The 27,881-nt window shown below is 42.9% G+C and overlaps 1 protein-coding gene across 13 annotated transcripts in view; it reads right to left on the bottom strand.

Annotated features, from left to right (window-relative positions):
* apbb2 (amyloid beta precursor protein binding family B member 2) overlaps nt 1-27,881 on the bottom strand; it is a 300,906-nt gene that overhangs the window by 108,438 nt on the left and 164,587 nt on the right. For all 13 annotated transcript variants that reach the window (XM_033027647.1, XM_033027584.1, XM_033027573.1 and 10 more), the window contains 4 exons: nt 13,883-14,085; nt 10,706-10,765; nt 8,628-8,713; nt 8,454-8,514 (listed from right to left, as the gene is read on the bottom strand). In XM_033027647.1, the coding sequence (XP_032883538.1) occupies nt 8,454-8,514; nt 8,628-8,713; nt 10,706-10,765; nt 13,883-14,085 (410 nt within the window). The remainder of the gene's footprint in view (nt 1-8,453; nt 8,515-8,627; nt 8,714-10,705; nt 10,766-13,882; nt 14,086-27,881) is intronic.

Below are 27,881 nucleotides of genomic sequence, written 5' to 3' on the forward strand. Positions count from 1 at the left end.
TGCTACCTCACCCGCTGAGTTTCTCCAGCATATTTGCTTACACCCCTTCATCCTGTATTGAGCCCCCCATTCATCCTGTACTGATCCCCCCCATCCATCCCATACTGACCCCCCCCATTCAACACCACTGACATCCCCCGTGCTCTCCCCTCACAATTTTACATACTCCAACCAACATGTACTAATTCACCTGCCTCAATCCATCCATTCCGCACCAATTGCCTTTTCAGTTTGTGACTTTATTTGAAGCAGAAATAATATGTGAATGCTTCATTGAGCATAATTCTGACTGGTAACTATGCACTTTGTCCGAACACATTGTCGCACGCGTCATGCAAACCATCTTAAATGACCACCTAAACTGTCATTTGGCAACCTAAACAGCTACCAAGGTTGCCCAGCTGGCAACAAGGAAAAAAAGTTAAGTGAGAGCCCTGTAGATAATTTAATATTAAAGGGGCTTTCTTACTGCGGCGTTCGGGCGAGTTTGCCCTCGACTCATACTCGCAGCATGGTTGACACGAGGTCCTAGGAGGTCTTTGTAACTCTCCTTCATGCTCGAGAGTAGTCCTCGCATACTCGAGGCCTCAGCTAGGTTGCGGCGTATTTGTCAACATGGTCGCCATGGAAAAAATCTATACTTTTTTTACTCGTAGGTTTAGTCGAAGTAGGTCGTAGAAGGTCGGAATGTTATTCGTAGGTAATCGTGGGTAGTCGAAAGTAATCGAAGGTAGTCGTAGATTGTCTTCAACATAGTCGAAGGGAGGTTGAATGGAGGTCGTAGGAGATCGAAGGAGGTCGTCTTCACTCTCCATTATTCGGTGTCCAATTTTCCCGAAGCTAATCGAGGCTAGTCTTCAACATAGTCGAAGGAGGTCTTCTACATAGTTGAAGGAGGTCTTCAACATGACATTTTTCAAACTCTCCTAAACTCGCCAATTAGGTCGCCGCAGTGGGACAGCCCCTTAAGCCCAGAAGGCTGCAACATGCCCAGAGGGAAGATGAGATGCGGTCCAATAAGCTTGTATTAGGACACATTACAATAATGCGATTATGTAATAACAATAATGCAATAATGTAATAATTATAGTCTGAGACATTTACTAGTAATGAGTGGTGGTGAGGCCACATTGTGTTCAGTTTTGGTCACCATGTTGTAGAAATTATGTTGTCAAGCTGGAAAGGGTAGAGAGAAAATTTACAGGGATGTTGCCAGAACTCGAGGGCCTGAGCTATGGGGAGAAGTTGAGCAGGCTAGCACTTTTTTCCTTGGCATGCGGGAGGATGAGGGGTGATCTTATAGAGGTGGACAAAATCATGAGAGGAATAGATTGAGTAAATGCACAGTCTCTTGCCCAGATTAGGGGAATCGAGAACCAGAGGACATAGGTTTAAGGTGAGGGGTTAAAGATTTAATAGGGACCCAAGGAGTAACTTTTTTTTTACACAAATGGAGGTGGGTGTGTGAAACAATCTGCCAGAGGAGGTCATTGAGGCAGGTACTATGGCATAATTTAAGAAACGTTTAGGCAGGCACGTGGATAGGTTAGGTTTATAGGGATATGAGCCAAACGCAGGTAGATGGGACAGTATAGATAGGGCATGTTGCTTGGTGTGGGCAAGTTCGGCCGAAGGGTCTATTTCCACACTGTACGACTCTACGATGATAGAGATGTGACGTGGAAGCGGGTCATAGTCAATACTTTAAATTACACGAGAAGGGAGAGTGAAATCTCCGAGGGTGAGTAAGGTGAAAAGGACTGGTGGAATAGCTGCCGGGGAGCAGGGAACTTCAAAGGTGAAGAGGAGGCTCTGTGACAATCTTTGAAGAAGTTGAACTCTGCTCTCTCTGTTACCTTTGTTAAAGTGACATTATATTAATTGGTCACCATTGAAATTTATTGGATGGGATGAAGTTGCTGTACTCGCATGCTATGTATGAAACAAACATAGTAATACGTTGATATTTCAAAGTATAGTGTAACACATTAATTACTATCAATTTTGGTATTAAAATTAATGTGGAGCCACATTCCCTCCAGCATTAAAATAAAAACAATAAAAAAATTCCCTGCCTCTATCCCTTGATCTAAATCCTCTCTTCCTTCACAGATAGGTCTTAGCTGACATTGAATTCCCCGCTTTACACTTGTAAAATAAACACCAAATGGCACAACCTTAATTCATTGCTCAGATTGATATGGAGACACTGTTGGTATTAACTTTAATCATGCCCTGAATACACAATTAATACACAATTTTCTGTGCCACACATTTCTCAGCATACACATTCTGCAAAGTAAACATGTAAAGACTAGCCAAATTAACTGAAAAACTTATAGATGCATGTCTATTAAACACCGGACAGTTGCTTCCCGAATTATATAGAGAAAACATGATAGTGCACAGTTAAAAATTCCAGCAGATGGAGCCAAATTCTTGAGTTTGCAGGCTGTACATTCAGTCACACCGGACGAATATTTGTACTATGTTCTCCTGGATATTCACAAAAGGCTAAGATAATCCCTGGTGAAATGGTGTAAATGGCCATGTTTTTCATTTTCTTGGTTCTTGTTCTTGGTTTCTTGGTCCTCCAAAATATTCCAAATGTAATTTAAACTGGAGGTGGTGGAGGGAGGACTTAAGCCAGAAAGGGTTATTGGGAAGAAAGAGCTACTTTAAATTTAGTTGCATCTGTTTGGGTAACTATAGTAGGGTGGAGATTATTCCATGCTTTAATTATGCGGGGGAAGAACGAATTGCTGTACACATCTGTCTTTCATCATAAACAATCCAGGGACCCTCAGAAAATTCAGGCATTTTATTTTATGCAGTAATATTTATGAAGTTTCTAGGAACTGCAAACATACGGTCCCAATTTTCCAACCTGCCTCATTGCAGACATTGGACTTTTTCTCTGGAACAGTTATGCTGTAATGTTGAAAGACTATATTCTGCATTCTCATATTTTTCTCTCTGCTCTACTTGCTCATATATAGTATTATCTAATTTGATCCGATATCAGGCAAACAAAAACGTTTCACTGTATCTCGGTACACGTGACTATAATAAACCAATACCAATACATGCCGGCTGCCCTACAATAATTTGTTTGAGTAGCCTTTCTCCTTATTTGAGCTAAGGTAGGCTGTGAGGCTTCACGTTCAAGTTAGCTCTTACTCTACTTTGTGACCATCAAGTTTCCCACTAGACACTCCAGAGCCATGCTGCACAATATGCAGTTACATTCCTCTGGCTGGTCCACCCTGCCAAGCACAAAGTCTTCCACACTTGTTGCATCCGTAACCACAAGCCTTTTGGACAGGTGGGTTCCCTCTGTAGCTGTTTGTGATCTTTACAACAGACAAAGAGTAACTCTCACGCACCTAAATCTCCAAAGCTACTCCCAATGTATTCCCTTTTGTAACCGACAGCTGAATACCACTGAACTGGCTGTCAAACTAATAATTAAACATCAAAGATTTTCAAGCACCTCATATTTTGCTTTGGTAGTTTGCACCCCAGCGGTATGAACATTGACCTCAGGTATACTTGCTTTCTCCCTCCTTCCCCTCCCCGTCCCAGCTCTCCCATAGCCTACCTCTCTTCCTTTCTTTTTCCCGCCACCCCCCCGCCCCCCGAAATCAGTCTGAAGAAGGGTCTTGACCGGAAACGTCTCCTATTTCTTCGCTCCATAGATGCTGCCTCACCCGCTGAGTTTCTCCAGCTTTTTTTATCTGCCTTCAAAGATTTTCAAATAATTTTTTAAATTATGATTTAGGACATTAAAATTTTTTAATGATCGGAGCTCTTTCACAGATCCATTCCTATAACCAGTGTTACATAGAAACATAGAAATTATGTGCAGGAGTAGGCCATTCGGCCCTTCGAGCCTGCACCGCCATTCAATATGATCATGGCTGATCATCCAACTCAGTATCCCGTACCTGCCTTCTCTCCATACCCTCTGATCCCCTTAGCCACAAGGGCCACATCTAACTGTTCTCTTTCTACTTGGGCCATTGGCCAGATTTTTGCATTCTGCTTGAAACTTAATTTTTATTATTCAGTCTTTTCTGATTCTGCAAACAGTGTTGTTTCTTTAAGTAAGTTAAAAACACAATTTGCAGCATGGCATTTGATTTCCACAACTATGATCAGTATGCCTCATTTTTATAAGGTGGCACAGCTATCAAAATATAAAACAAAATTGCTAAAAATGTTCTGCAGAACAGGCAATATCAGAAGAATGGGAAACAAAGTTAACATTGAAGGTTAATAATATTTTACCAAAACATGTCAGACCTTTCTCAACTAGAATGCGAACAACCTGAGATGTAATCTCGATCTCTCTCCTCAGATGATACCTGACATGCTGAGTATATTTTGCATTTTTAATTTTGATTTCAAATTCCCAACATCTGTGGTATTTTATTTTTGCATGCTTTAGTTTACAGTATTGTGTGCTGTTTTTTCATCAACTCATTGTTGATGTCCAATCAACTTAACAACTCATAGTTTTCCGATTCTTTCCCCCACCAACACTTTCCCCCACCAACACTAGCTATTTCTTTGTAGTATCTTCCAGTTCTAATGAAAACGTTTGCCTCTAACTTCAATCTTTGCCATGTTTGTTTGTTACAAATCATGTCTAATTTACCAAGCATTTTCAGCAATTTCTGTTCTTGTGCTGTGATACAAGGCTGGCTCCAGTGCCCAATAAACCTCAGCTGAAGCAAAAAGCAAATGACTGGAAAAATTTATCAGGCCAGACAGCATCTGGAGGGGAAAGATATGGCTGATGTTTCGGGTCAAAACCCTGAATCAGGAGTTCTCATGAGAACAACAGCTGCAAATACTTTGTTTAGGTCAACCAGATTCCAGATGAAATATGCCCATCCAAGAGTATGTAGATAATTCTGGTGTTCAGCTTAGGTTTATTGGACACTGGAGGTCAGACAGCAGAGCATCGGAAAGAGCTTAGAAATAAAAAGCATGGTCAAGGCCTTGACAGGGGTCAGGCAATGTTATGGGAGTGGAAGACAGCAGTATTAGTGATAGTTTATATTCATATTCACCAGCTCATCCCTGGTCTCTAGGATCTGGGTCAACCTTAAGACAATTGCCAGGGAAAGAAGCAAACTTGGTGGCAACAGAATAGTGCTTGTGAAAGGCTGAGGATATGGAGGCTTGAATGCACAACTGAGGCTTGGATAGCATAATGCAGGATTTTAAAAAATATATAGAAAATCAGCCAATGACAATTATTACGTATGGATTTGTGAAGGGCACATTTGCCTAATCAAACACATGGAAATCATTATGGAAATAGGAGGTAATGGATAGAAAATGTTGTGGTAGAATGTTTTTAAAGATAATCAATTGTTCCATATTAGAACTCAACAATTTACTTGCAATTTCAATGTGCAATTATAGAATGTTACACATATACATTTACCATGAAATTCTTCAATAATCCTTTGGCACTTGGCAAAAAAAAATCAATCTTCTCATAAACCATTTGGTCCATAGACATTCAGCTGAATATTTTAACAAAACATATCCATGAAGTCAGTAATTTACCAGACCGTAATGGAATATCTTAAATCCATAGTGATACGGCTCACTAATACCGACTAACAATCAGCGTGAAAATGACTGAAGTCACGGGTCAAGCCACACCACCCCCCCCCCTGAAGTCACACTAAATACCACTCCGCTGAAAACAAATTCAACTACCTAGGATCTACAGTGATAGAGGATGGTCATATTTCAACTGGAATCTGACTGATAGCGTCTCTAGATGAAGAAATCAACTCAAGTGTCGGAAAGGCAGCAACCACCTTTGGGAGGCTAACCAAGTGGGCATGGATGAACAGGAAACTCACAATCAAGACCAAGATAACTGTCTACAAAGCATGCAGGGAAGCTTGGACGACTTGGACCCATAAGCTGAGGAAGGACATTCTTGCCATAGAGGGAGTACATAGAAGGTTCACCAGACAGATTCCTGGGATGTCAGGACTTTCATATGAAGAAAGACTGGATAGACTCGGCTTGTACTCACTAGAATTTAGAAGATTGAGGGGGGATCTTGTAGAAACGTACAAAATTCTTAAGGGGTTGGACAGGCTAGATGCAGGAAGATTGTTCCCGATGTTGGGGAAGTCCAGAACAAGGGGTCACAGTTTAAGGATAAAGGGGAAATCTTTTAGGACTGAGATGAGAAAAACAATTTTTACACAGAGAATGGTTAATCTCTGGAATTCTCTGCCACAGAATGTAGTTGAGGCCAGTTCATTGGCTATATTTAAGAGGGAGTTAGATGTGGCCCTTGTGGCTAAAGGGATCAGGGGGTATGGAGAGAAGGCAGGTACAGGATACTGAGTTGGATGATCAGCCATGATCATATTGAATGGCGGTGCAGGCTCGAAGGGCCAAATGGCCTACTCCTGCACCTATTTTCTGTGTTTCTATGTTACCTACATCAAGAACGGAAGTTGAATAATTTTCATTTCCGCTGTATTCGCCCCCATGCTGGGAGTTTGTGGCAGGACAAAATCACCAATGAATCTGTCCTCCCCCTGAACAACATGCTAATTCCCCTGCAATCCTCAAGCAGAATCATCCCCGCTGCTTTATCATGTATAAAGGATGGAGAATGGACGCATCCTAAAGATGTGCAATACAGGGAGGTCACCAATGCATGGAGGTCAAGAGAAAGACCAAAGCTTCGCTACAAAGACACAATTAAAAGAAATATGAAAAATGATAACATCGACACTGACAATTGGGATGTGGCTGCTGAGGACCAAGTATGGTCCTCCAGTTGTGTGTGAAGCACCACAACAGCAGATAGTTCAGGACCCTTGAGGCCAGGCACCAACACTACAAAATAAGCAAAAGCAACACTCTCTTCAATCTAACAGCCAGAGACAACTTCACATATGGATGTTGTGGGTCGGTCTGACTGCCAAGGATAGGCCTCGTCAGCCACAGCAGGAAATGCAACCATAGACAAAATATTTCCCTCTCCAAGCAGGATAACATCAAATCCGCACCATCATCTCTCGCAGATGGATGGATGCGAACAGCACGGCTCAATCTCACAGAGATTGAAGGCCACAGTAACAATTCTTGCTCAAAAGCAAAGCTTCATTAGCAATCCACCGGCAAAGAAGGACCAGTCACATGTTAGTATGCAGGTTCCAAATGATGCCCATTAACTTTTAGATATCTTTTGTCAAAGGAAATTAAAAGAGCATTTGTCAATATGGAATTGAATTGTTCCAAGTTTTTTAAATTAAAGCATGGGCCCCTTCTAAACGTGTAGCTCCAGATCACTGACCTATAAGAAGCAATCTGATGGCCACCTCATGTCACAGCACATGAATTATTCCTGCACGTGACTGAATACAGAATAATCTTCAGCGGGTAGCTCACATCAGTGGAAAGTCAAGGACCAATTACCAAATGTCTGTATTTCCACAGAAAACTACCAGCGGGCAGCATTGCACCAGTGCATTCTGGCCCACTGCATCTGTGCACTCACTGCAGGTAGCAGCAAGTCTGATCTCTCACCCCAGACTCATTCCCATTCATTGGACCACAATTGCTGAGCTTCAATAAAAAACAATTAAGCAAAGTTAGGTTTTTTTAATGCTATTTTTAACTATTTAAATAATTTGTTAACTGATCCTAAATGTCTTGGGCAATTAATACATTTCGAAACAGTAGACATCACATTATGGTAGCACAGCTGACTGGAGACAGTGAAGCAGCAGTTGGTAGATCTGCTGCCCCACAGCGCCAGTTCCAGGCTTGATCCTGACCTTGGGTGTTGTCTGTGTGGAGTTTGCACGTTCTCCCCGAGATATTCTCCCGTGGGTTTCTTCCGCGTGCTCCGGTTTCCTCCCACATCTCAATGATGTGCGAGTTTGTACGTTAGTGTGTCGGGAGTCCATGAGAGAGTGGGATAACAGAACTAGTGTAAATGGGTGATCGATGGTTGGCATGGACTCGCTGGGCCGAAGGGCCTGTTTCCGTGCTGCATCTCTGAATTAAACTAAACTGAGACCATCAGGTTTGTCTCCAGACAAGGTTTTAGTCTCCAGTAGCCTAATCATGTCGGGGATATATGCCTTGTGCAAAAACTACAACAGCGAGGCCACCCCAAGTGTTCTCCTGGCAGCAAAAATCACCATCTTAGGCACCTACCAAGAGGCGATCACAAGGTACAGACCTGTTTAACAGCGAGCTAACCCATTAGTGACCCCCAGAACATGTAATAGAATTGAAATACACAATCGCCTTTTCTCTAATGGAAAACCAATAAATAAAGCAAAGAGTAGCAATTGACCTGCCAACATTTATTTTTAATACTGCAATGCCACATAATATGATTTATGGGCACAGAGTTTGAAGCATAGAAATAGCACTGAACCAACACTGACCTTCGCTTCTGGGTCACTGTTGATAGTGCACGAACCATCCTCCTCAGACTGTGGTATTGTTCTGTAGAAACGATTGGAAATAACAGTAAGTAAACAGAAAATGAGGTAGAAGATCGATATTACTGTTCAGAAAATCCAGATTAATAGATTTGTTAAAAAATAATCATATTTCACCTCAGTTTCAGGGAAGCATAGCGCAATGTTGCTCCTTCAAACTCTTTCAGGCTTGGATCTGGGTTTACAGTGGCAGCATGGAGATCCTATGACGGGAGATTATCGTTTAATTTCAAAGGAAAAATGAACAACTTCATGAGGTTAATTACTTACCCAAAGATAAGATTATTGAGATTTAAAATTAGAGATATTGAAACACTTGTGTTATTCGGAACTAGTGTTAAGTACTTACATTAGGGATGGTGCTTGCCTGTATTTAGAATCAAAGATGTTATATTCAAAATTATTGATATATTGGGGATTGCAAGAATTAGCTGCAGCAGCTTCTACAGGTATTACGATTGGACCAACTATCCCCAGCTGCTTCATCACTCACTTGTGAGGACAAAAGAGAAGGAGTATGCTAATGTCTGCACAGTGTTCAATTTAACTTGCATCTCAGAAAACAAGGCAGTGCTGGAGATTGCCGCCACTCAAAAATGTAACAAGACCAAACACTACACTTGTTTGAAGAGCAGGACAGAATTTAAGCATCCTGTGACGAAAGACTCACCTGACACTGACAAGCCTTGTCACCATGATCAAGGTTGTGATATGCACTTGCTTAGGTAAGTACTCCTCCACCAATACACCAGAAGCTACACATTATTTAAAATGAATTAGCCTACTTAATTGATACCTATTGAGCATTCATACCCTCCACCAACTGCAATGTCATCTGAAGTATGCTTTGCAGCAAACAAGGTGTCTTTCATTAGCAACTATGAGTCTTGGAACCTCTTCTGGGGCCAAGGAAAGAGCGTTCACGTCGCGGCCCTGTTTCAACCAATCTTTCCACCACCACGCACAAGAAGCACAAGAAGCGCAAGACAGACACCATTGTGCAGATGCCGAGAAGTGTGTTCAGCTCTGGCTGAACAACTTCTAATCTTGTGTGTGGACTCGATAAGAAGAAGAAGGAACCTCTTCTGCCCAAAAGCCTAAAAGAGAGACAACAGCAGATGCATTGTAATGCCATCACATGCAGGTCCAAGTCACACACAACTGTCTGGAAAATATTTCATGATTTCTTGATTTTCAGTGTCAAAATCATTTGATTCACTTTCACCAGATATTGGGAGCTACAATTCAAGATGGCAGCTCACATTCACCTCAGGGGAAAAATAAGAGCAATAATCAAGCTTGCCCCTGCCCACTATTCATGAATTCATTAAAATTCAAAAGCACAACAAATCTTATTTTGCGTGAATTGAACTAAATAAAACTGCTTACTTCCATCTGAACAATACCAAACAAAAGTTTTTTTTTATGAAGAGAAACATTAAAATGTGTTTGGTCTCATCGCAAGAAATAGCACAACAATTTGAACAAGACGATGTTGCAGGGAACTGGAAGTTAAAATATCAAAACCTAAAATGATAGTTTGCAACTTATTTGCAAGCTGGTTATCCATAGATTTGCTATTATCATTAAGAGGTTCTGTCTCATGGACGGACATTTTCATTCAGTCAATGGGATTTAATATTGGGAGTTGATTTTAAAGAGGCTCTAGAGTGAGGCTCACACACATAAACATGTAACCTTTCCACAACTCTGCCAGGGAACAATGCTGGGGTATCCAATAATTAGATTTATAACATTTGCCACTGCAGATCCACATGATAGAAACACTCAAACTTCTCTAGATTCAACATGGCTGCAACTCTAATTTGCACAAGATTTGGGAATGTCACAAGTTACTTATAATCATACGTTTGCCCATTAACAGAACTGCAAAGTGAGAGTTACCTTCAAATCATCTTTTTACTGAGTATATTAACTCCAGGGACATTATTTGAAATGGATAGTTCTGCACTACAAATTATTTCACTGCTGCACTCAAGTATATTAAACATTCAAAAACGTTCAAGTTTCATCTAAGAAATATTTTGATTGAATCAACACTTCACTCCTGTGTGAAATGATGCCTACTTTTGCTTTATTAAACACATTTAAATGAATTCTGATTTTAATGGAAACAGTTAAAGTAATTCACTTTTCTTTGTTAAAAAGTTTGTAATATTTCATAAAATACTTGCCTTCCAAACATCACTATTAATCTTTCCACCATTCAGTACAGCAAAGTCAGCCCATGGTTTCTAGACAGACAATTAATCACAGAGGAAGAGCCACACATTGTCATGAAAACAGAAGACAGGCACGGTTAGTACACTAAAGCAGTTAGTGAACAAAAGCTGCAGTACTGTTTCAAATAAAACTACTGGATTTTTAAAATGGTTTGTGATTTACTACGTTGAACCAATTCTAGCAACATATATGTACAACAAAGACAATTACTACAACAAATGAAAAGGAAAATCGACTTAACTTGGATTTATGAAAAATTTGAACACTTTAGTATCGCACACAATGGAATGTACGTGCCTGTAATCATTTTTCCTTAGAGACTAAACATATAAGATTCCATTATTGCTTTCCGGATAAACAAATGGAAAAAAAAGGTGCAAGGGTTTGAATAGGGAGAAATTATAAACAGATGATGAACCTTCAAATATTTTACAGCAAAAAATGGTTTGGACTCTCTCCTGTGCATTTTTACCAGTCTCAAATTTACCGATTAGACAAAATTGAAATTGTTTTAAAAGCTAAATATTTGCAAATATATACCAGGGAGCAAAATAGAGGTTTGGAAGTGTTCAAGAGATTATTTCACTCCGTTTTGAAAAGCAAATGAGTCTCAATGTCATTTCAGTTCAACAGAAAGCAAATTTACAAAACGTTTTAGTCTATCAAATGTTTTGTTCTATACTGAAGGCAGGGTCTCAATCTTCAGCATCAAAATTAACCATGTCATAAGATTAAACGTAAATGGCTTCGTGTAGAGGGAGGCAGAAATGCTTTCATATTGTGGGTTTTGTGAGGGATTAAGACAAAAAATTAATTTTGAAGAATAGAATATGCAGATGTTTGGGAAGTGTGTAAGTAAATGAGATTTAAAACTTTAGCTTGTAGTGGGGTCAATTAGGACATGGTAGTAAGATACTACCAACAAACAAATTAACTGTGAACAAGTTTCCAAAGTTCTTTCAAACAACATTTTTATGACATTAAAACTGTGTACAAAACCCCACAAATAATTGCAGAAAAAAAAAATCTGGGTCCTGGATGGTAAAATGTTAATCGACAAATGCAAAATAATGTTCAAACTGCAGAAGAAAACTGGTTCACTGAAAAGTAAACACACAGTGATTAGAACAGGAATAGATTTTGTTAATTCAGGGCAGTCTTTGCAATATACATCTACTGGTTAAATAATAGGCGAAAATACCTGAAAGGTACTTTCCTTACACTTGTCAGCTTGGAAGATAAATATCAGCAAGGTCCCATCTATGGATTAGTCTGTGCTCAACTATATTAAATGCGTACAATTGATTTATACAAGTTAATTTTTAAAGTAATTCATATTTAAATGACAAATCTATTTCAGCGTATATAGAAACATTTAGAAATAGCAGACAAGACAGATGATGACCATCAGGATGGTCTGCGATGGTCGAGGAGGGCAAGGCCTCGGGATCAACTACTGAGGGACAGCGGACACTTTGGCTTCAAGGGTAGCTGTTTGGCCTGGGGCTTGGTTAGACTAGCAGAACCTCAGAAAGGTCACCAGCATAAAGTGGCAGGAGGGTAAATTAGTGTCTCGGGGAAGGAGTCTGGCAAACACAATTGGCTGGGGTCCACAATTTTACACTTAGCTGTTGAAAATAAAACAAACCCCAATCCGACTGTTTTACTAATTTGATTGGATTTTTTTGAGGAGGTAATGAAGGAGATTGATGAGGGTAGGGTGGTGGATGTGTATACATGGGTTTTTAACAAGCTTTTTGATAAGGTCCATCATGGGAGGCTGATCCAGAAGATTAAAATGTACAAGGTTCATGATGACCTGATCATATGGATTCAGAACTAGTTCATTCATAGAAGACAGAGGATTGTGCTGGAAGATAGATATTCTGGATGGAGGTCAGTGACCAGTGGAGTTCCACAGGGATCTGTACTGGGACCTCTGCTGTTTGTATAGTTAAAAAATGACTTGTTTGCTATATGAATGTAAAAGGGTTGGTGAGTACGTTTGTTGATGAAATCAATATTTGAGGAGTTGCAGAGAGCGAGGGATGCTGTCAGAAGGTACAGCAGGATATAGATCAGCTGCAGAAATGGGCAGAGAAATGTCAGACAAAGTTTAGCCTGAGCAAGTGTGAGTTGGGAGGTTGAATGTAAGGGGAAAATATACTGTTAATGGCAAGATCCTCAACAGCGTTGATGCGCAGAGGGATCCGAGTTCATAGCTCACCAAAGGTGGCAGCAACAGTAGATAGGATGGTTAAGAAGGCATAAGGCATGCTTGCCCTCATTGCTAGTGCCATTGAATATAAGTGTAAGGAAGTCATGATGCAGCTCTATAGAACATTGGTTATGCCTGGAATGCATTGCTAAGAGTGGTGGTGGAGACAGATACAAAAGTGGCATTTTATAGGATTTTAGACAGGCACATGGAAATTCAGGGAATAGAGGGATATTGATCCTGTACAGGCAGATGAGATCAGTTTAACTTGGCATCAGGTATGGCATGAATATCATTGGCCGAAGGTCCGTTCCACTGCTGTGCTGTAGTAGTTTTTATAATAAAGTGCCACAATGCTTTACCACAAGTTTGAGCAGACTTGATGATCTTCTATAATGAGTTTTGAATCTGAAATGCATCACGTGGATGGCGAGTGAAGGAATATCAGAGGGACATTCCTATTTATATTCAGCAGATGCTGCAGGATACCAAAACTTGAAAACTGGCATCACATAAGATGTAATGTTAAAATAATACAGATAAGGCAACAATGTTTTATCTTTAAAAAATAGAATAAAACTTGAAAATAGATGCCATGGCTATAACAACAAGAAACCAGAAGCATCTATTAAATCTACTTCAGCTTACACTCACTTCTACACCTGCAGTGGTAAATGTCAAGAAGCAGGTGAACCCATTCACCTGTTTACTGCACTTCAGGCAGATGTAGAGGTGGTGCTCTCAGGGGAGGGGGATACAAAGGGAAAGAATGCAAGAGAGCAGAGAAGTGAAAACAAAAGCCATTTCAAATTGTTCACCAAGGTGGATTTAGGAAAAAATGCCAAAAATGTGAAAATTTGAATATAAAATCTTTCCCAACATCTCAAAGCACCAAATATTTTTATTTTACCTCGCTTTCCGGAGTGGGGGAGGGTGTTATTGAACACAATGACCCTTTTCGTATGTCTGGGACCTCTGCTGATGTCACTGGTCTCTCCCACTGGGTAGTGCCTGTAGGTATATGCCAATAATAGATGCCAGCAACATCGTTGATCTTCTTCCATCCTGGTGGAAGATCAGGGTCAGTCTGAAAGGACTGATCGCTCCAAATGTCTGTTGGAAAGTGGAGTTGAGAAACATTAACCAAATTGAAAATCTAATTTAAACAACTGAGAATCACAGTAGCTTTGCAGTTAAATTAAAATACAAATACAAGGTACAGCTAACAAGTCTTTTGGTGCCTGGAGATAATTTTAAAACCCTCTCCTTAAAAAGATGTTGAGGTTCCTGTGAATCCAGGAAGGTCCAATATGCGTGCAAATCCAAAGACATAATAACTCACAACAGAGATAACGTTTTTTTAACAGAGATAGCATTTTATCATCGCACAGATGAACATACTATAAACAATATGGATCTTTTTGCTCAATTGGTATTTCTTTAAAAAAAAAAGAAAGTTCATGTATAGGAGTCACGATCAAACTCATCTGTAAATGAAAAGCAAAAACAACACCCAGATGCTAGAAATCTGAACTAAAAACTGAAACTGCTCTAATTCCACAGCAGGTCAGACAGCACTTATGAAAAGAGAAACATCCATCGGGTGGCGACGGGAGCAGCAGCTTCGCCAGCAGCGTGTTCGGCCATTCGACTTTTTTGGTGTTTTTAGTTTGTCTAAGTGAATGTTTTAGTGTGGGGGGTGATGGAGGGGAACAGGGGGAAACCGTTTTCGGTCTCTTACCTCGATGAAGATGCAACCTTTTTCTTTGTCACATCTTCGCCTCACTTGCGGCCTAACAACTGGTTTGGTGCGGCCTTTCTCGGAGACCGGCCCAGAGCTTCAGCACCTGGCACGGTGGGACTTTAACATCGCGGAGCGGGTCGATCCTTTGCCGGGGATCGCCAGAAGAAGTGTTCCGACCACGGCCTGCGGACTATAACATCATGAAGCTGTGGTCTGCGGAGCTTCTAGCCGCGGGAGCGGCGTGGACTTTCCATCGTGGAGCGGGGCGATCCCTTGCCGGGGATTGCCAGAAGAAGGGCTCCGACCACCGGCCTGCCGCCTATAACATCGTGAAGCCACGGTCTCCGGGTAAGAAAGTGGCCGATTTGGGAACTCCAACAACGGTGTGTGTCCCGACGTTGGAGTTTCGTGCATCCCGACGAGAGGGCTTGTACAGCGAGCCTTCCGTGGGCAGCGACTATGGAGGGTATATGACCCCGACCACGGGTGAACAAAGGAGGAAGATTGACTGAACGTTATTGCCTTCCATCACAGTGAAGAATGTTGATTCCACTGTGGTGGATGTTTATGTTAAATTCTATTGTGTATTGCGTTCTTTTTGATTGTATGGCTGCATGGTAACTCAAATTTCACTGTACCATAATTGATGCATGTGACAATAAATGTGAACTTGATCATGAGAGTTAAGGGCCTGTCCCACTTACGTGTCCTTGGCATGCAAATTACGCGACCTCGTGGTCGCGTTGAAGCGCACGGGCATCGTATGGCCTCGCGGGGCCGGTCCCACTGAGAAGCGCGGAGGGATATGTAGTTGTGCGCGACATCGCGCGGGGCTCTGAAATTTTTGTAGTGAACAAAATCTTTGCGCGCCAACGGCCTGTCGTGGAACTGATGGCCAAAGTGGGACAGGCCCAAGACCCTGGCGCGACACAACGTCTCACCTCCAACAGCAGCAGAAGCAGGCAAACAATCGCCGAACTCGGCCTGGGGATCACGGCCGTTGCAGATCCGTATCCGCCCCCATTTCTATTCCCAGAGCGGGGCCAAGACGATTGTAGATCGACACAAAATGCAGGTGTAACTCAGCGGGACCGGCAGCTTCTCTGGAGAGAAGGAATGGGTGACATTTCTGTTCAAGACCCTTCTTTTCAGACTGAAGAAGAGTCTCGACCCAAAACATCATCCATTCCTTCTCTCCAGAGATGCTGCCAGTCCCGCTGAGTTACTCCAGCTTTGTGTCCATCTTCAAATGACGTCAAGCGCTCCAGATGGCTGTGCGAACGCATGAAATCGAGCGCGACCTTTGCGGGACCATTGCGGCTCAACGCGACCATGAGGTCGCGTAATTTGCGTCCCAAGGTCACATAAGTGGGACAGGCCCTTTAATGCTTCAGGTTGATGATCTTCAAATCAGATATTAAACATATCAAGTTACAAGAAAGATGGGGTGAAAGGTTTAACGGGAATATCTCAATTGACTGTGGAGCAGGGGAGGCCGATTTCACAAATGGTGCTGGCGTTAGCTGACAGATTGATCAAAATGTTTTAAATTGCTGCCGTTCTGTCTGAATGAGATAGAATGTGGTGAATGAGGAGAGAATAAATACGTACTACAACTGAAAGATACAAAATGCTGTTGCTGTAGTAAATCAAAAAGTGTTAAAATGATTCATCAGTTCTGGCAGTAATTGTGTCGAGCATGACATAGGGTTAATCTAAATACAACGTGCTGGAGGAGCTCAGCAGGTCAGGCAATATCTGGGCAGGTAATGGAATGTGACGTTTGAGGTCTGGACTCTTCTTCAGACTAATAAAATTTATGGCTACAAACTAGAAAAGCTGATAATATGAATTTGCTGAATCCGCTAAGACCTGGGAGCCATAGCATGCCTCGTCAGAATGCCAGGCTTACATTGGATTTTGCTGGAAAATTGGAAGAAAAAGAGATAGAGAAGTTAGTGGGAGTGGGATGGAGAATTGAAGTGTCAGGCAAGTCATAAACAACAGGGTTGTGCAAATCTACATTTGGTTTCTCCACAACACTGGATAATTACATTGTGAGCTCCAATTGCAGTACAATGAATTGGAATTGTTGCTATATCCGGAAAAGATATAAAGATATTTGGATATTAAATGATGGGAAAGGACAAGCAGGTGTTGCATCCATTACCAAACGACAAGGGAAAGATTGGAGGAGATGAAAGAACAACCTAGAGAGCCACAGACAGGAACAATCAGTACAGAAAGCTGAAAGTAGAGAAGAAAATAACAGCACATTGAACACGATGGAATTCACAGACTATCATCCCGTGAATTTGGAAGTTTGATGGGATGGGGCTGGAGAGGAAGGGGGTCGGGATGGAAGGCAAAGACATTGCTCTGGGTGGTAAGAGAGGGTGAGAGTAGGTGTGTGCAAAATGGGACAGATCAGAGGAAGCTCAAAGAACAACACTGTTTGTTCTACAAGGCACACCACAGCCCTCAGTAATCAACATTTAATGCCCCAATTGCAAACAACCAGTCTCTCAGTTTGTACCTGATCCCTTTCCCTTATCAGGTATCTATATACTGTAAATTGATTGATTGTAATCATGTATTCTCTTTCTGCTGACTGGTTAGCACGCAACAAAAGCTTTTCACTGTACCTCGGTACACATGACAATAAACTAACTGGCCATTTTGCATGAAATCTTATTGAATTTGAACATTAAATTTTTTTTCCCCACCGCAATCTGCCTGGCTTTCTGAGTATGTACGGCACGCTCGTTTATTTTGTATTTGAGCAGCTGCATTGTTTTGTCTCTCAGTCCCAGCAACTTTTTTCCCCTCTCGGTTCTCATTCGTCTCCTATTTCCACTTCATAAGATTACCAAGCCTTTGTCATCTCAGTTGCACCATGATGAATGTCAGTCAGCTACTCTTAGTCCCCACCATTTGCAGATATTCCCTTTGTTCTCCCCTCTTCTCTGCACCATGCTTGATTTCTAACTTATTCTCATTCTGATAAAATGTCATTGACTTGAAATATTAGCCAAGTTTCACTTTCCAGAGATGCTGAGCATTTCAAGCAAATTCTATTTTTAACTTCATGCTAACTTGTGACAACTCATGACCAAAATTACCAAAGGACTTTCATCTTTCGAATACCCACAAGGAAGCCACTGGAAGGTCGAGGAAGTGGAACATACCAGGCACTGTCAAACTTCAGAGAAGTTCAGAGATTGTAAAAATATGTAGGGGAGTGTAAACGTAAGAGAAACAGGGCTACCTTTCGGAAAACCTACTCTAAACCTACTCTAAACACAATATAATTTGGATAAAATGACATTTTATTCCATGCTTGTATTGTACTTTTTTACATTCATGCAACATTTATTTGCTTGTAGTATTAAAAAGTAATCACAGCAGACGATAGTGAACTACCTAGTACCCAGATATTCTTCATTTCTGCTTGATCAGTTAATACACATTTGAACAGCTATGTTTTGAATAAGGCAGCCGAGTCCCATTATTTGGGCAATAAAGTTAAATGGACCATTGTGTTCTGATCGTTTTTTCCATAAGATCTTGGACTTGAAACAGTTTCACTCTCTGCATGTGACCTGATGTGCTTTGTATTTCCACCATGTTCCGTTTTGTCATCCAGGTCACGGATACAACATATGGGGACTACAGCAGGTACAATTTGCCAAACAGAGGACAAAGTATAGCTACTTGAAATTGTATATATTTTGGCCTCTGGTCAGCAAACTTTACCTGTGAAAATTCATAAGTTGCAGAAGCAGAAGCATGCCATTCGGCCTATCAAGTCTACTCCACCATCCAATCATGGCTGCAGGGCCGGCCTTAAGCCGATTGGACCGATTTTTCCAAATTGGGCCTTGCGCCCAAGGGGGGCCCCGCGTTAATTTTCCGTATTTCAAATGGAAATACAAATTTGCTTTGTTAAATAAAGATTTTTTTTTAAACATTCGCCATACGGATTTTTTTTACAAAACTTACATGGATAACAAGCGCTGCACGGCCATCAGACACAAAAGATGTGTTAACTACTACTGTAGCACTTGTTAACAGCCAGTAGTTAACAAGTAGTTATACAATGGGTCATCAATGCATCATCCACATTTCCTCAGTAAATGTAATTGTGTTTTTGAAGAAGTATTAATGACGCTGCGTTCCTTTGAATACAATTCACGCGGCGTCATTAACACTTCTTCAAAACAGAATTACATTTACTGAGGAATGTAGATCGATGCAATGATAACACATTGAGAATTTCTTAAAACTCACCATCATGATTGAGGACTTCTTCTTGGTGAGATTCTTGGTCTGCAGCAGGTTAGTCATTCAATTTACCTACCGACCCACGTTGTGTCTCTCTGTCTTTCGCTCTCTCCCTCCCTCCCTCTCTCTCGCGCTCTCTCTCCGTTCCCAATCTCGTCTCTCTCTAGCTCTCTCGGCATTCCCGGAATCATTGACGTTTTGCGGTAGATAAAAATGCTGGAGAAAGTTAGCAGGTGAGGCAGCATCTATGGAGCGAAGGAAATATGCAACGTTTCAGGTCGAAACCCTTCTTCAGACCCGGCTATTTCCTTCGCTCCATAGATGCTGCCTCAAGCCCTGTCCCACTGTGCGAGTTCACCCAAGAGCTTAAAATCTCTGTGAAGCATCTCGGTCCCTATCTTCAAATTCCCACTTTGAAATTAAATACAACTGATGACAAATAACCTACATTCTATATTTTGTCATAATGTGACTGAAACAATGGCATATTTTGTGATATTTATTGAGATAGAAAGATACAACTGAGTTTGGGCAAGATATTACCTTGCAACATTCTGTATGTCTGATAGAAATTGTGAAATGGAACTCAGAAATTATGGGAGGATTACATAAACATACGATTCAAAGGTGATGAATATACAGAGTATACTTATTTCCATCATGAACGTACAATAGTGATATAGGACACCAGGTCTTACTGCGGTAAACTCACGAGCTACTACGGTATGACTACGTGTTAAAAAGTATCAAATTTTTACATCCTGAGTATATTTTACTCATGGACATTTTTCAACATGTTGAAAAATCTTCACGAGTTACCACGTTTCACCGAGTACCTTCGCCGGGGCTCGCTGGAGGGGAGCGCTCAGTTTTGCTGGCCTGCGGCAGCCGGCACCCTGCAGCTGCGGTCTGCAGAGCTCCAGCTGGTGTAGCGTCTGCAGCCTGGGGTCCCTCGTGGAGGATCCGGGGGAAGAAGAGCTCCAACTACCGGCCCGCGGCCAACTTCTACCGCGGGCGCGGCGGGGAATCAGGAGCGGGGGACCCCTGGAGGGGAGCTTCGACTGCCGGCCCTGCAGACTGCGGTGCTTCTGGCGCGAACTTTAAATCTCCGACCGCCGGCCTGCGGCCTACACCAGCCTGAAGCCGCGGTCTCTGGTGGGGAAGAGCCGATTCTGGACTTACCTGGACTTTTTACCTTTTCTGCACATCTGGACACCCGCAGCGACGGCTGCGGAAGGTTGAGGTCCCGACCACGGGGGAAAATGGAGGAGGACTGGCCAAATTTTGTGCTTTCCACCACAGTGATGAATGCTGTGGTGGATGTTTGCGTTAAATTTTTAGTGTGTTTGTGTGTTCTTTATCATTGTACCGCTGCTGGCAAATTCATTTCACTTGCACTTTATGTGCAATGTAACAAATAAAACCGTATTGTATTATTGTATTGTATTGTTAGCGCTAAGAAATGGCATGTTGGCCTTTGTAACAAGAGGAATCGAATATTGGAGCAAAGAGTAGTTGTACAAAGTTCTAGTGAGACTGCACCTGGAGTATTGTGTGCAGTTTTGGTCCCCTAATTTGAGGAAGGACATTCTTGCTATTGAGGGAGGGACTGTCATATGCTGAGAGAATGGAGCAGCTGGGCTTGTACACTCTGGAGTTTAGAAAGATGAGAGGGAATCTCATTGAACCATATAAGATTGTTAAGGGCTTGGACACGCTAGAGGCAGGAAACATGTTCCCGATGTTGGGGGAGTCCAGAACCAGGGGCCACAGTTTAAGAATAAGGAGTAAGCCATTTAGAACAGAGACGAGGAAACACTTTTTCTCACAGAGAGTGGTGAGTCTGTGGAATTCTCTGCCTCAGAAGGCGGTGGAGGCAGGTTCTCTGGATGCTTTCAAGAGAGAGCTAGATAGGGTTGTTAAAAATAGCAGAGTCAGGGGATATGGGGAGAAGGCAGGAACGGGGTACTGATTGTGGATGATCAGCCATGATCACATTGAATGGTGGTGCTGGCTCGTAGGGCCAAATGACCTGCTCCTGATCCTATTGTCTATTGAAACGTCCCGAGTTCCGACGTACCCACTACGTTTATTCTACGTGCTTACCACGAGTTTTGATATTTTTTAAACTCAGGAGAGCTCTTGGGTGAACTCGCACAGTGTTCTAATAATCTAATTTTACGTTGCGAAAATGTTATTTGGGCCCCATACGAACCAGCAGTGTCTTTCCTGCCGAAATGGGGTTAAAACTCACTGCAGTGGCAACTTTCCAATCTATTGCATTCCAGAAACACCCACTCGCAAGATGATTTAAATGCTCATTTTTGTTGGACAATCATGTCATAAGAGCATCTAAATCATCTATATTTTGTGTTATTGTCTATCCATAGTCAATGTTTTTATACTAAATATACACAACAGTTTTGATTATCTTGAGTGGATTTTTCTAGATTAATTTGTGGGAATTAAACATTAAATTCTTTCCATCTGGCATATAAATTCATGACAGTGAGATTTATAAATCATGTTATATTGTGAATTCATGTGTGAATGGGATTAGTTTGTTATTTGGATACTTAGGCTATTTTTAAAAATTATCTTTTTCTTAAGAAATGAAATCTACAGAACATTGTTAATGGGAAAGCAGTGGGCAGAAAGGCATGTCATGTGTGGTTTGAAGAGCAAAAACTTGTAGTTTACAATGCCAACATTGAAAAGTTGAGGAAAAACAAGGTGTACAGAGTTGCTTATTGGTTACAATCTGAGGAGTATGATGATGCTACTGGTTATGGTACGCCAATGTACCAGCTAGAAACTGATCTTCTCCATAAAGACCTGGTCTATTACTAGATTTTTTCAACCTATTTTTTTACCTATTTGTTACGGACACAGCATATAATACAATAATATTAAAATTCTGATCTTGAAAATATCACATTTTTGAATTTTCAAGGCAGTCTGGGTGTTTATTACTATTTCCGTCACAACGGTCAATTTTCTAATTCGCTACAATTAGGTAATTAACTAATTATATGCTTTAATTTCAGGTCATTCAAGTAAGATGTTCTATATTTGTTTCAGAATGCTTCAATCTATAATAACTGAAAATTTCATTCAGTTCTCTTAATTTTTAAGAAAGTTGTGGGCTTTTGACTGTCCTCGATCACAGCTTTTGTGTTAAGTCAATGGAAAAGCAATAGGGAACAAGATGCTAATTTCTGAGTATGAAAATGGCCATAACTTTTTTTAATACTGAAGATATGAAAGTGAATTCGGAGTCAAATTAAACTTCTTTTTAAGCTTTATCTGATGGGATAAATTGCAGACTTGGTTTTTAAAATCTCAAAATTTTGTAACATTGCTAGAAAATGTACCTGCATCTTGGAGGCCGAAGGTTAGGTTGTTAGCCAAGCAAGATATACTTCGTTATCCCTCAGTACAGCAACATCAAGAACGATGTTGCTGTACTGAGGGATAGCCAAGTCTATCCCTCAATGCTAACAGCTGATGGGAAGTGGCTGTAAAGTGGAAAGCAGCTGTAAAAGGACAGCGCTGCTGTGGGGGGTGGGGAAGTTACTTTCAGAGCGTGTGGGTAGTCTGTCCAGGGGTAAAGTTGCGGGGAGGGCAGGAGCGTTGAGAAGGAGGGGGTCGGCCGGGGATCATCCAGCTCAATAGTGGGTCAGAGGACGATGGATAACAGGCAAGCGGGCGGTGGAGCTTACTCCATATGTCAGTGCGAGTAACCTCAATTGATCCCTTGTTTGCGCTGACACAGGAGTAAACTCCACCGCCCGCTTTGATGTTAACCATCACCCGCTGACCCGCTCCGCTCTATGATCTTTGCTCTTGAGCTGGTCCCCTCACTGTTCAGACGGAGAGCACTGCCAGAGGTGAGCGGGCCGGCAGAAGGCGATGAGATGGCAGTCGGTTCCGCTGTCCGGTGATGGAGGCCGCTCGTAGGCGAGCTGCTTCCCTCCCCGGCCACAATGTGGTGGCTCCGTGCCTGGAGTGCCGCGGCAGCAGTGAGTGAGTGAGTTACTGGCATGAACCCAACCCCCTCCTTCCCAACGCTCCTGCCCTCCCCGCAACTTTACCCCTGGCTAGACTCCCCACACGCTGTGAAAGGAACTCTCCCCTGAATTGTCATATTACTCACGACACGTGACTCATTTATAATTATTTATTTATATCTCTAGGAAAATTTTTCCCAATTGGGCCCCGCACCACCTAAGGCTGGCCCTGCATGACTTATCTGTCTTTCCCTCTCAATCCCACTCTCCTGCCTTCTCCCCATAACCCTTGACACCCGTACTAATCAAGAACCTATCAATCTCCACCATTAAAATATTAATTGACGGCCTCCACAGCCTTCTGTGGCAATGAATTCCACAGATTCACCACTGACAAAATTAATTCCTCCTCATCTCCTTTCTAATGATACGTCTTTTTATTCTGAGGCTATGGCTTCGGTGGGCGGCGCGACTCTCGTCAGCAGCGGCCTCTGCAGTCCGTCTGCGTTTTTATTATTTTATGTCTATGTTTTTATGTAGTTTTTGTTATTTTTTGTTGGGGTATGTGTGTGGGGGGGTGGGGGTGGTGTGGGGGGGAGGGGGTAACTTTTAAATCTCTCCCTGCACGGGAGACCCGACCTTTTCTTTGTCGGGTCTACGTTGTCGTTGGGGCTGCAACGAGGAGCGGCCTCCAACAGGAAGACCGGGGGCTGTGGTGCCGACTACTCACCTCACCGTCGCGGAGCTGGCCGAGTCCAGAGCGGGTGGAGCTGTGGTGGACGCTGCTGCGACCCGACCCCCGGAGATTCGGTGGCTGCAACTGCGGGTTTGGCGGACAGTGACACCGGGAGCCCTCGGGTCCCTGGGGGGAGTCCGCTTTTCGGGGCTTCCGCAACGGCGACTTCTCCCGCCCGAGTTGCGGGGTTGAAGAGCTCCTGGAGCGGGGCCTACACCATCGCCCCGCGCGGCTTGGAATGGCCGCGGGATTGCGAGCGCACGCCGGGGGCTCTAACACCAAGACCCGGTGTGCGACCTTGCATCACCCGGCGTGGCTTTAATGGCCACGGGACAATCGCCATCGCCCGCCGGGGGCTTTGACTTTGACTTTGACATCGGGGGGGGGGGGGGAGTGCAGTGGAGAGAGAAGTTTTTTTGGCCTTCCATCACAGCAATGTGATGGATGTTTATGTAAATTATGTTGTGTCTTGGGTCTATTTGTTTGTAATGTATGGCTGCAGAAACGACATTTCGTTTGGACCTCAAGGGGTCCAAATGACAATAAATTGAATTGAATTGAATTGAATTGAATTGAATGGCCATTGGCTTGTGGAAATAGCCTCTCCACATCCACTATATCCAGGCCTTTCACTATTCGGTCCCCTCTCATCCTTCTAAACTCTAGTGAGTACAGGCCCAGGATCGTCCTTGTAAGTTGTCAATTGGAATGTAGTAGTGTAGAACCTAACCCTTATTTTTGAGATCTTCATGCTGTATGACTGAGCTTCAAGGAAGGCACAATTTTTGACATTCCTCAGCATCCTCTGCAAAGGCAAGAGTGCAATAAAATTGAGCTCAACCATCAGCATGAAGGAATTTAACTTATCTACAATAGATAAGACTAACTTACTACATGGGTATAAGTGTTGCTCCTGAAGACCTACATAATGCCAAAGGCATTTTGACTCAGAAACTACCCATCTATATCCATCCTTTAAAGTATAAAGAATCAGCTCAAAATATTACAGTCAATGACAAATAACATTCTGGTCTCTGAACTGTAAAAACACAGGCCCTTTCCCTGAAAAGATCTGTAGATCACTGAAGCAAAGCTTTCTCTTTTTTGCTGCGAAGCATCAGATCAAAAGATTCCCTGGCGTTTAACAAATGTGATGCCTTCAAAGTGGCTGAGCAACCAACCACATGAAAGGTTTCAAAGACAAGAAACCATAAGGCAATTGCTCACTTTTAAAATGTGGAAGAATGATAAATGGAGATTGGATCAACATATATGATAACAGATTATGAAACGTTACAAATGTTCTAAATTATAAAGTTCATTATATTTTAAAGTGAGCCTTTTAGGGTCAGATATTTTGCTAAGTAGTCATTATAGTTTAGTCCTCTATTAAAAACTTACTTAGACCATGCAGCTAAGTGCAGAATTTTTAGGGTGCTTTAAAGCAGGAATTTTTCAAAGTACAAGAAGTTCTTCTGGATTGTGATAGGTGCATTCTTAAGAAACTTTATGTTATAGAAAATCATTTTATAAAACAATGATGACAAAGGAGAATAAGGGGTTAGAGGCAAAGTATCAGACACAATGTTATTTTTCATTGTAGGATCCTCAAAAATAAATGTATTTTAATAGCCCTGTTTAATTCTCTCACTGCTAAAATACTAAAGGTTTATTGTTAAATTAATAGAATATCATTGACATTCCGGAAGACTGGGTGGTGGTGGTGGGGGGGGGGGGGGGGGGGGGGGGGGGGTAATTTGTTGCACTGTTTTTGAAGAAGGGCAGCAAAAATAAGCCAGAGATCTACAGGTCAGTCAGCCTGCTGTCACTGGTGGGAACGTTGTTATAGGGGATTCTTAGAGACAGGATCTACCAGTATTTAGATTTGCACAGACAGATTAGGGATAGTCAGCATTGCTTTGTGTGTGAAAAATCGGGTTTCTCAAATCTGAACAAGTTTTTTTTTGAGAAGTCACCAAGAGGATTGGGCAGGGCAACGGATGTTATCTAAATGGACTTCAATATGACCTTTGACAATCTCCTGCATGATAGGCTAGTCTGTAATGTGAAACTGGATGGAATCTAAAGTGTGCTTGTCAACCGATTTCAAAAATTAGCATGGAAGAGGGAGTCAAAGGGTGCAGGGCAGTTTCTCTGGTTGGAGGCCTGTGACCAATGGAGTGTGGCAGAGGTAGATGCTAGGTCCACTGTTGTTTGTAATCTACATTTACGAATCGAATCACAATGGCGGTAACACTGTTAGTAAATTTGAGAATAACATCAAATTGTTGAATCGGGGACAGTGAGCAAGGATGTTAAGTTTATAAAAGGATTAAGATCAATTGGGAAGGTGGGCCAAGGAATGGCAAACAGAATTTTTCTCTGATAAGTGAGCTGTTGCAATTGGTATGGTTTTGTGAAGGGGAAATCTGTTGGGTCCGCTATTCTTCACGTTGTATATTCGAGATTTGGATGAGGGAATTGAAGGATTTGTGGCCAAGTTTGCGAATGATTCGAAGATATGTGGAGGGGCAGGTAGTATAGAGGAAACAGGGTCTCTGCAGAAAGACTTGGACAGGTTGGCAGAGAAGTGGCAGATGGAAATACTGTGTAACTAAGTGTGGAGTCATGCCCTTTGGTAGTAGAAATAAAAGCGTACGCTATTTTCTGAATGGGGAGAGAAATTGTAAATAGCTCGTTCTAAGCTTCCCCCCAGTCTAGTTTCAGTCAAAAATCACTGTCAAGCACTTGCGCAACTAATCTTTATTTTGACAAAATACAATTACAGTTCCCACTACTAAGCCTAACCACCGTGGGTTCAATCCTCGTATCTGCCTGGCCAAGCCCTCTTTAGCCTTGTTCAAGCAGAAACACTCCAGAAGGTCACGCAGTCCCAAGCGTTCTCCCAGAAGATCAACATACGACATCGTGGGAGCAGCCTTTTATAGGTCCCCGAACCTTGAGGGGCTGAACCACATGAGGGTGGTCTCTTTACAGTCCAATAACAGATATCAATTAACCCAATACATGAGGAAGGAGGGGGGGGGGAGACTGTGAGGAGGGAGGGGGAGTCTGTGGGGGGGAGAGAGGGAGTGAGACTGAGGAGGGGGAGACACTGAGTGACTGAGGGAGGTAGACTCTCTGTGAGGGGAGAGGGGGAGGAGACTGTGGAAGAGGGAGGAAGGAGGGGAGACTGTGTGTGTGTGAGGGATAGTGAGGAGGGAGGGGAGAGACACTGAGGGGAGACTGTGAGGGAGAGGGGTGTGTGTGTGTAGGGAGGAAGGAGGGGAGAGACTGAGGAGAGGGGAGAGACACTGAGGGGGGTGAGAGGAGGGGGGGGTAGAGTCTGTGAGGAGGGGGTAGACTGTGTGTGTGTGTGTGTGTGTGAGGGAGGGAGACTCTCTCTGAGGGGAGAGGGGGGAGGAGACTGGAGGAGGGAGGAAGGAGGGGAGACTGTGTGTGTGTGTGTGTGTGTGTGTGTGTGTGTGTGTGTGTGTGTGTGTGTGTGTGTGTGTGTGTGTGTGTGTGTGTGTGAGGGATAGTGAGGAGGGAGGGGAGAGACACTGAGGGGGGAGACTCTGAGGGGAGACTGTGAGGGAGAGGAGTGTGTAGGGAGGAAGGAGGGGAGAGACTGAGGGGAGAGATGGAGGGAGAGGGGAGGAGATTGTGGAGGAGGGAGGAAGGAGGAGTGACACTGAGGGGAGAGAGGGAAGGGGAGTGACTGAGGGAGAGAGGGGAGGAGACTGTGGAGGAAGGAGGGGAGAGACTGTGAGGGGAGACTGAGTGAGGGAGGGGAGACTCTCTGTGAGTGAGGGGGGGAGACTCTCTGAGTGAGGAGGGGGGGTAGACTCTGAGGGGCGACTGTGAGGGGAAGGGGGGGGGGAGACTGTGAGGAGAGAGGGAGGAAGGAGGGGGGGGGGAGACTATGAGGAGGGAGGGAAAGACTCTCTGTGAGGGGGAGAGAGGGAGTGAGACTGAGGAGGGGGAGACACTGAGTGACTGAGGGGGGTAGACTCTCTGTGAGGGGAGAGGGGGGGACAAGACTGTGGAGGAGCGAGGAAGGAGGGGAGACTGTGTGTGTGTGAGGGAGGGAGACTCTGAGGGGAGAGGGGGGAGGAGTTGGATGATCAGCCAT

This window comes from Amblyraja radiata, chromosome 1, assembly GCF_010909765.2.
Source record: "Amblyraja radiata isolate CabotCenter1 chromosome 1, sAmbRad1.1.pri, whole genome shotgun sequence".
NCBI classification, from domain to species: domain Eukaryota; kingdom Metazoa; phylum Chordata; class Chondrichthyes; order Rajiformes; family Rajidae; genus Amblyraja; species Amblyraja radiata.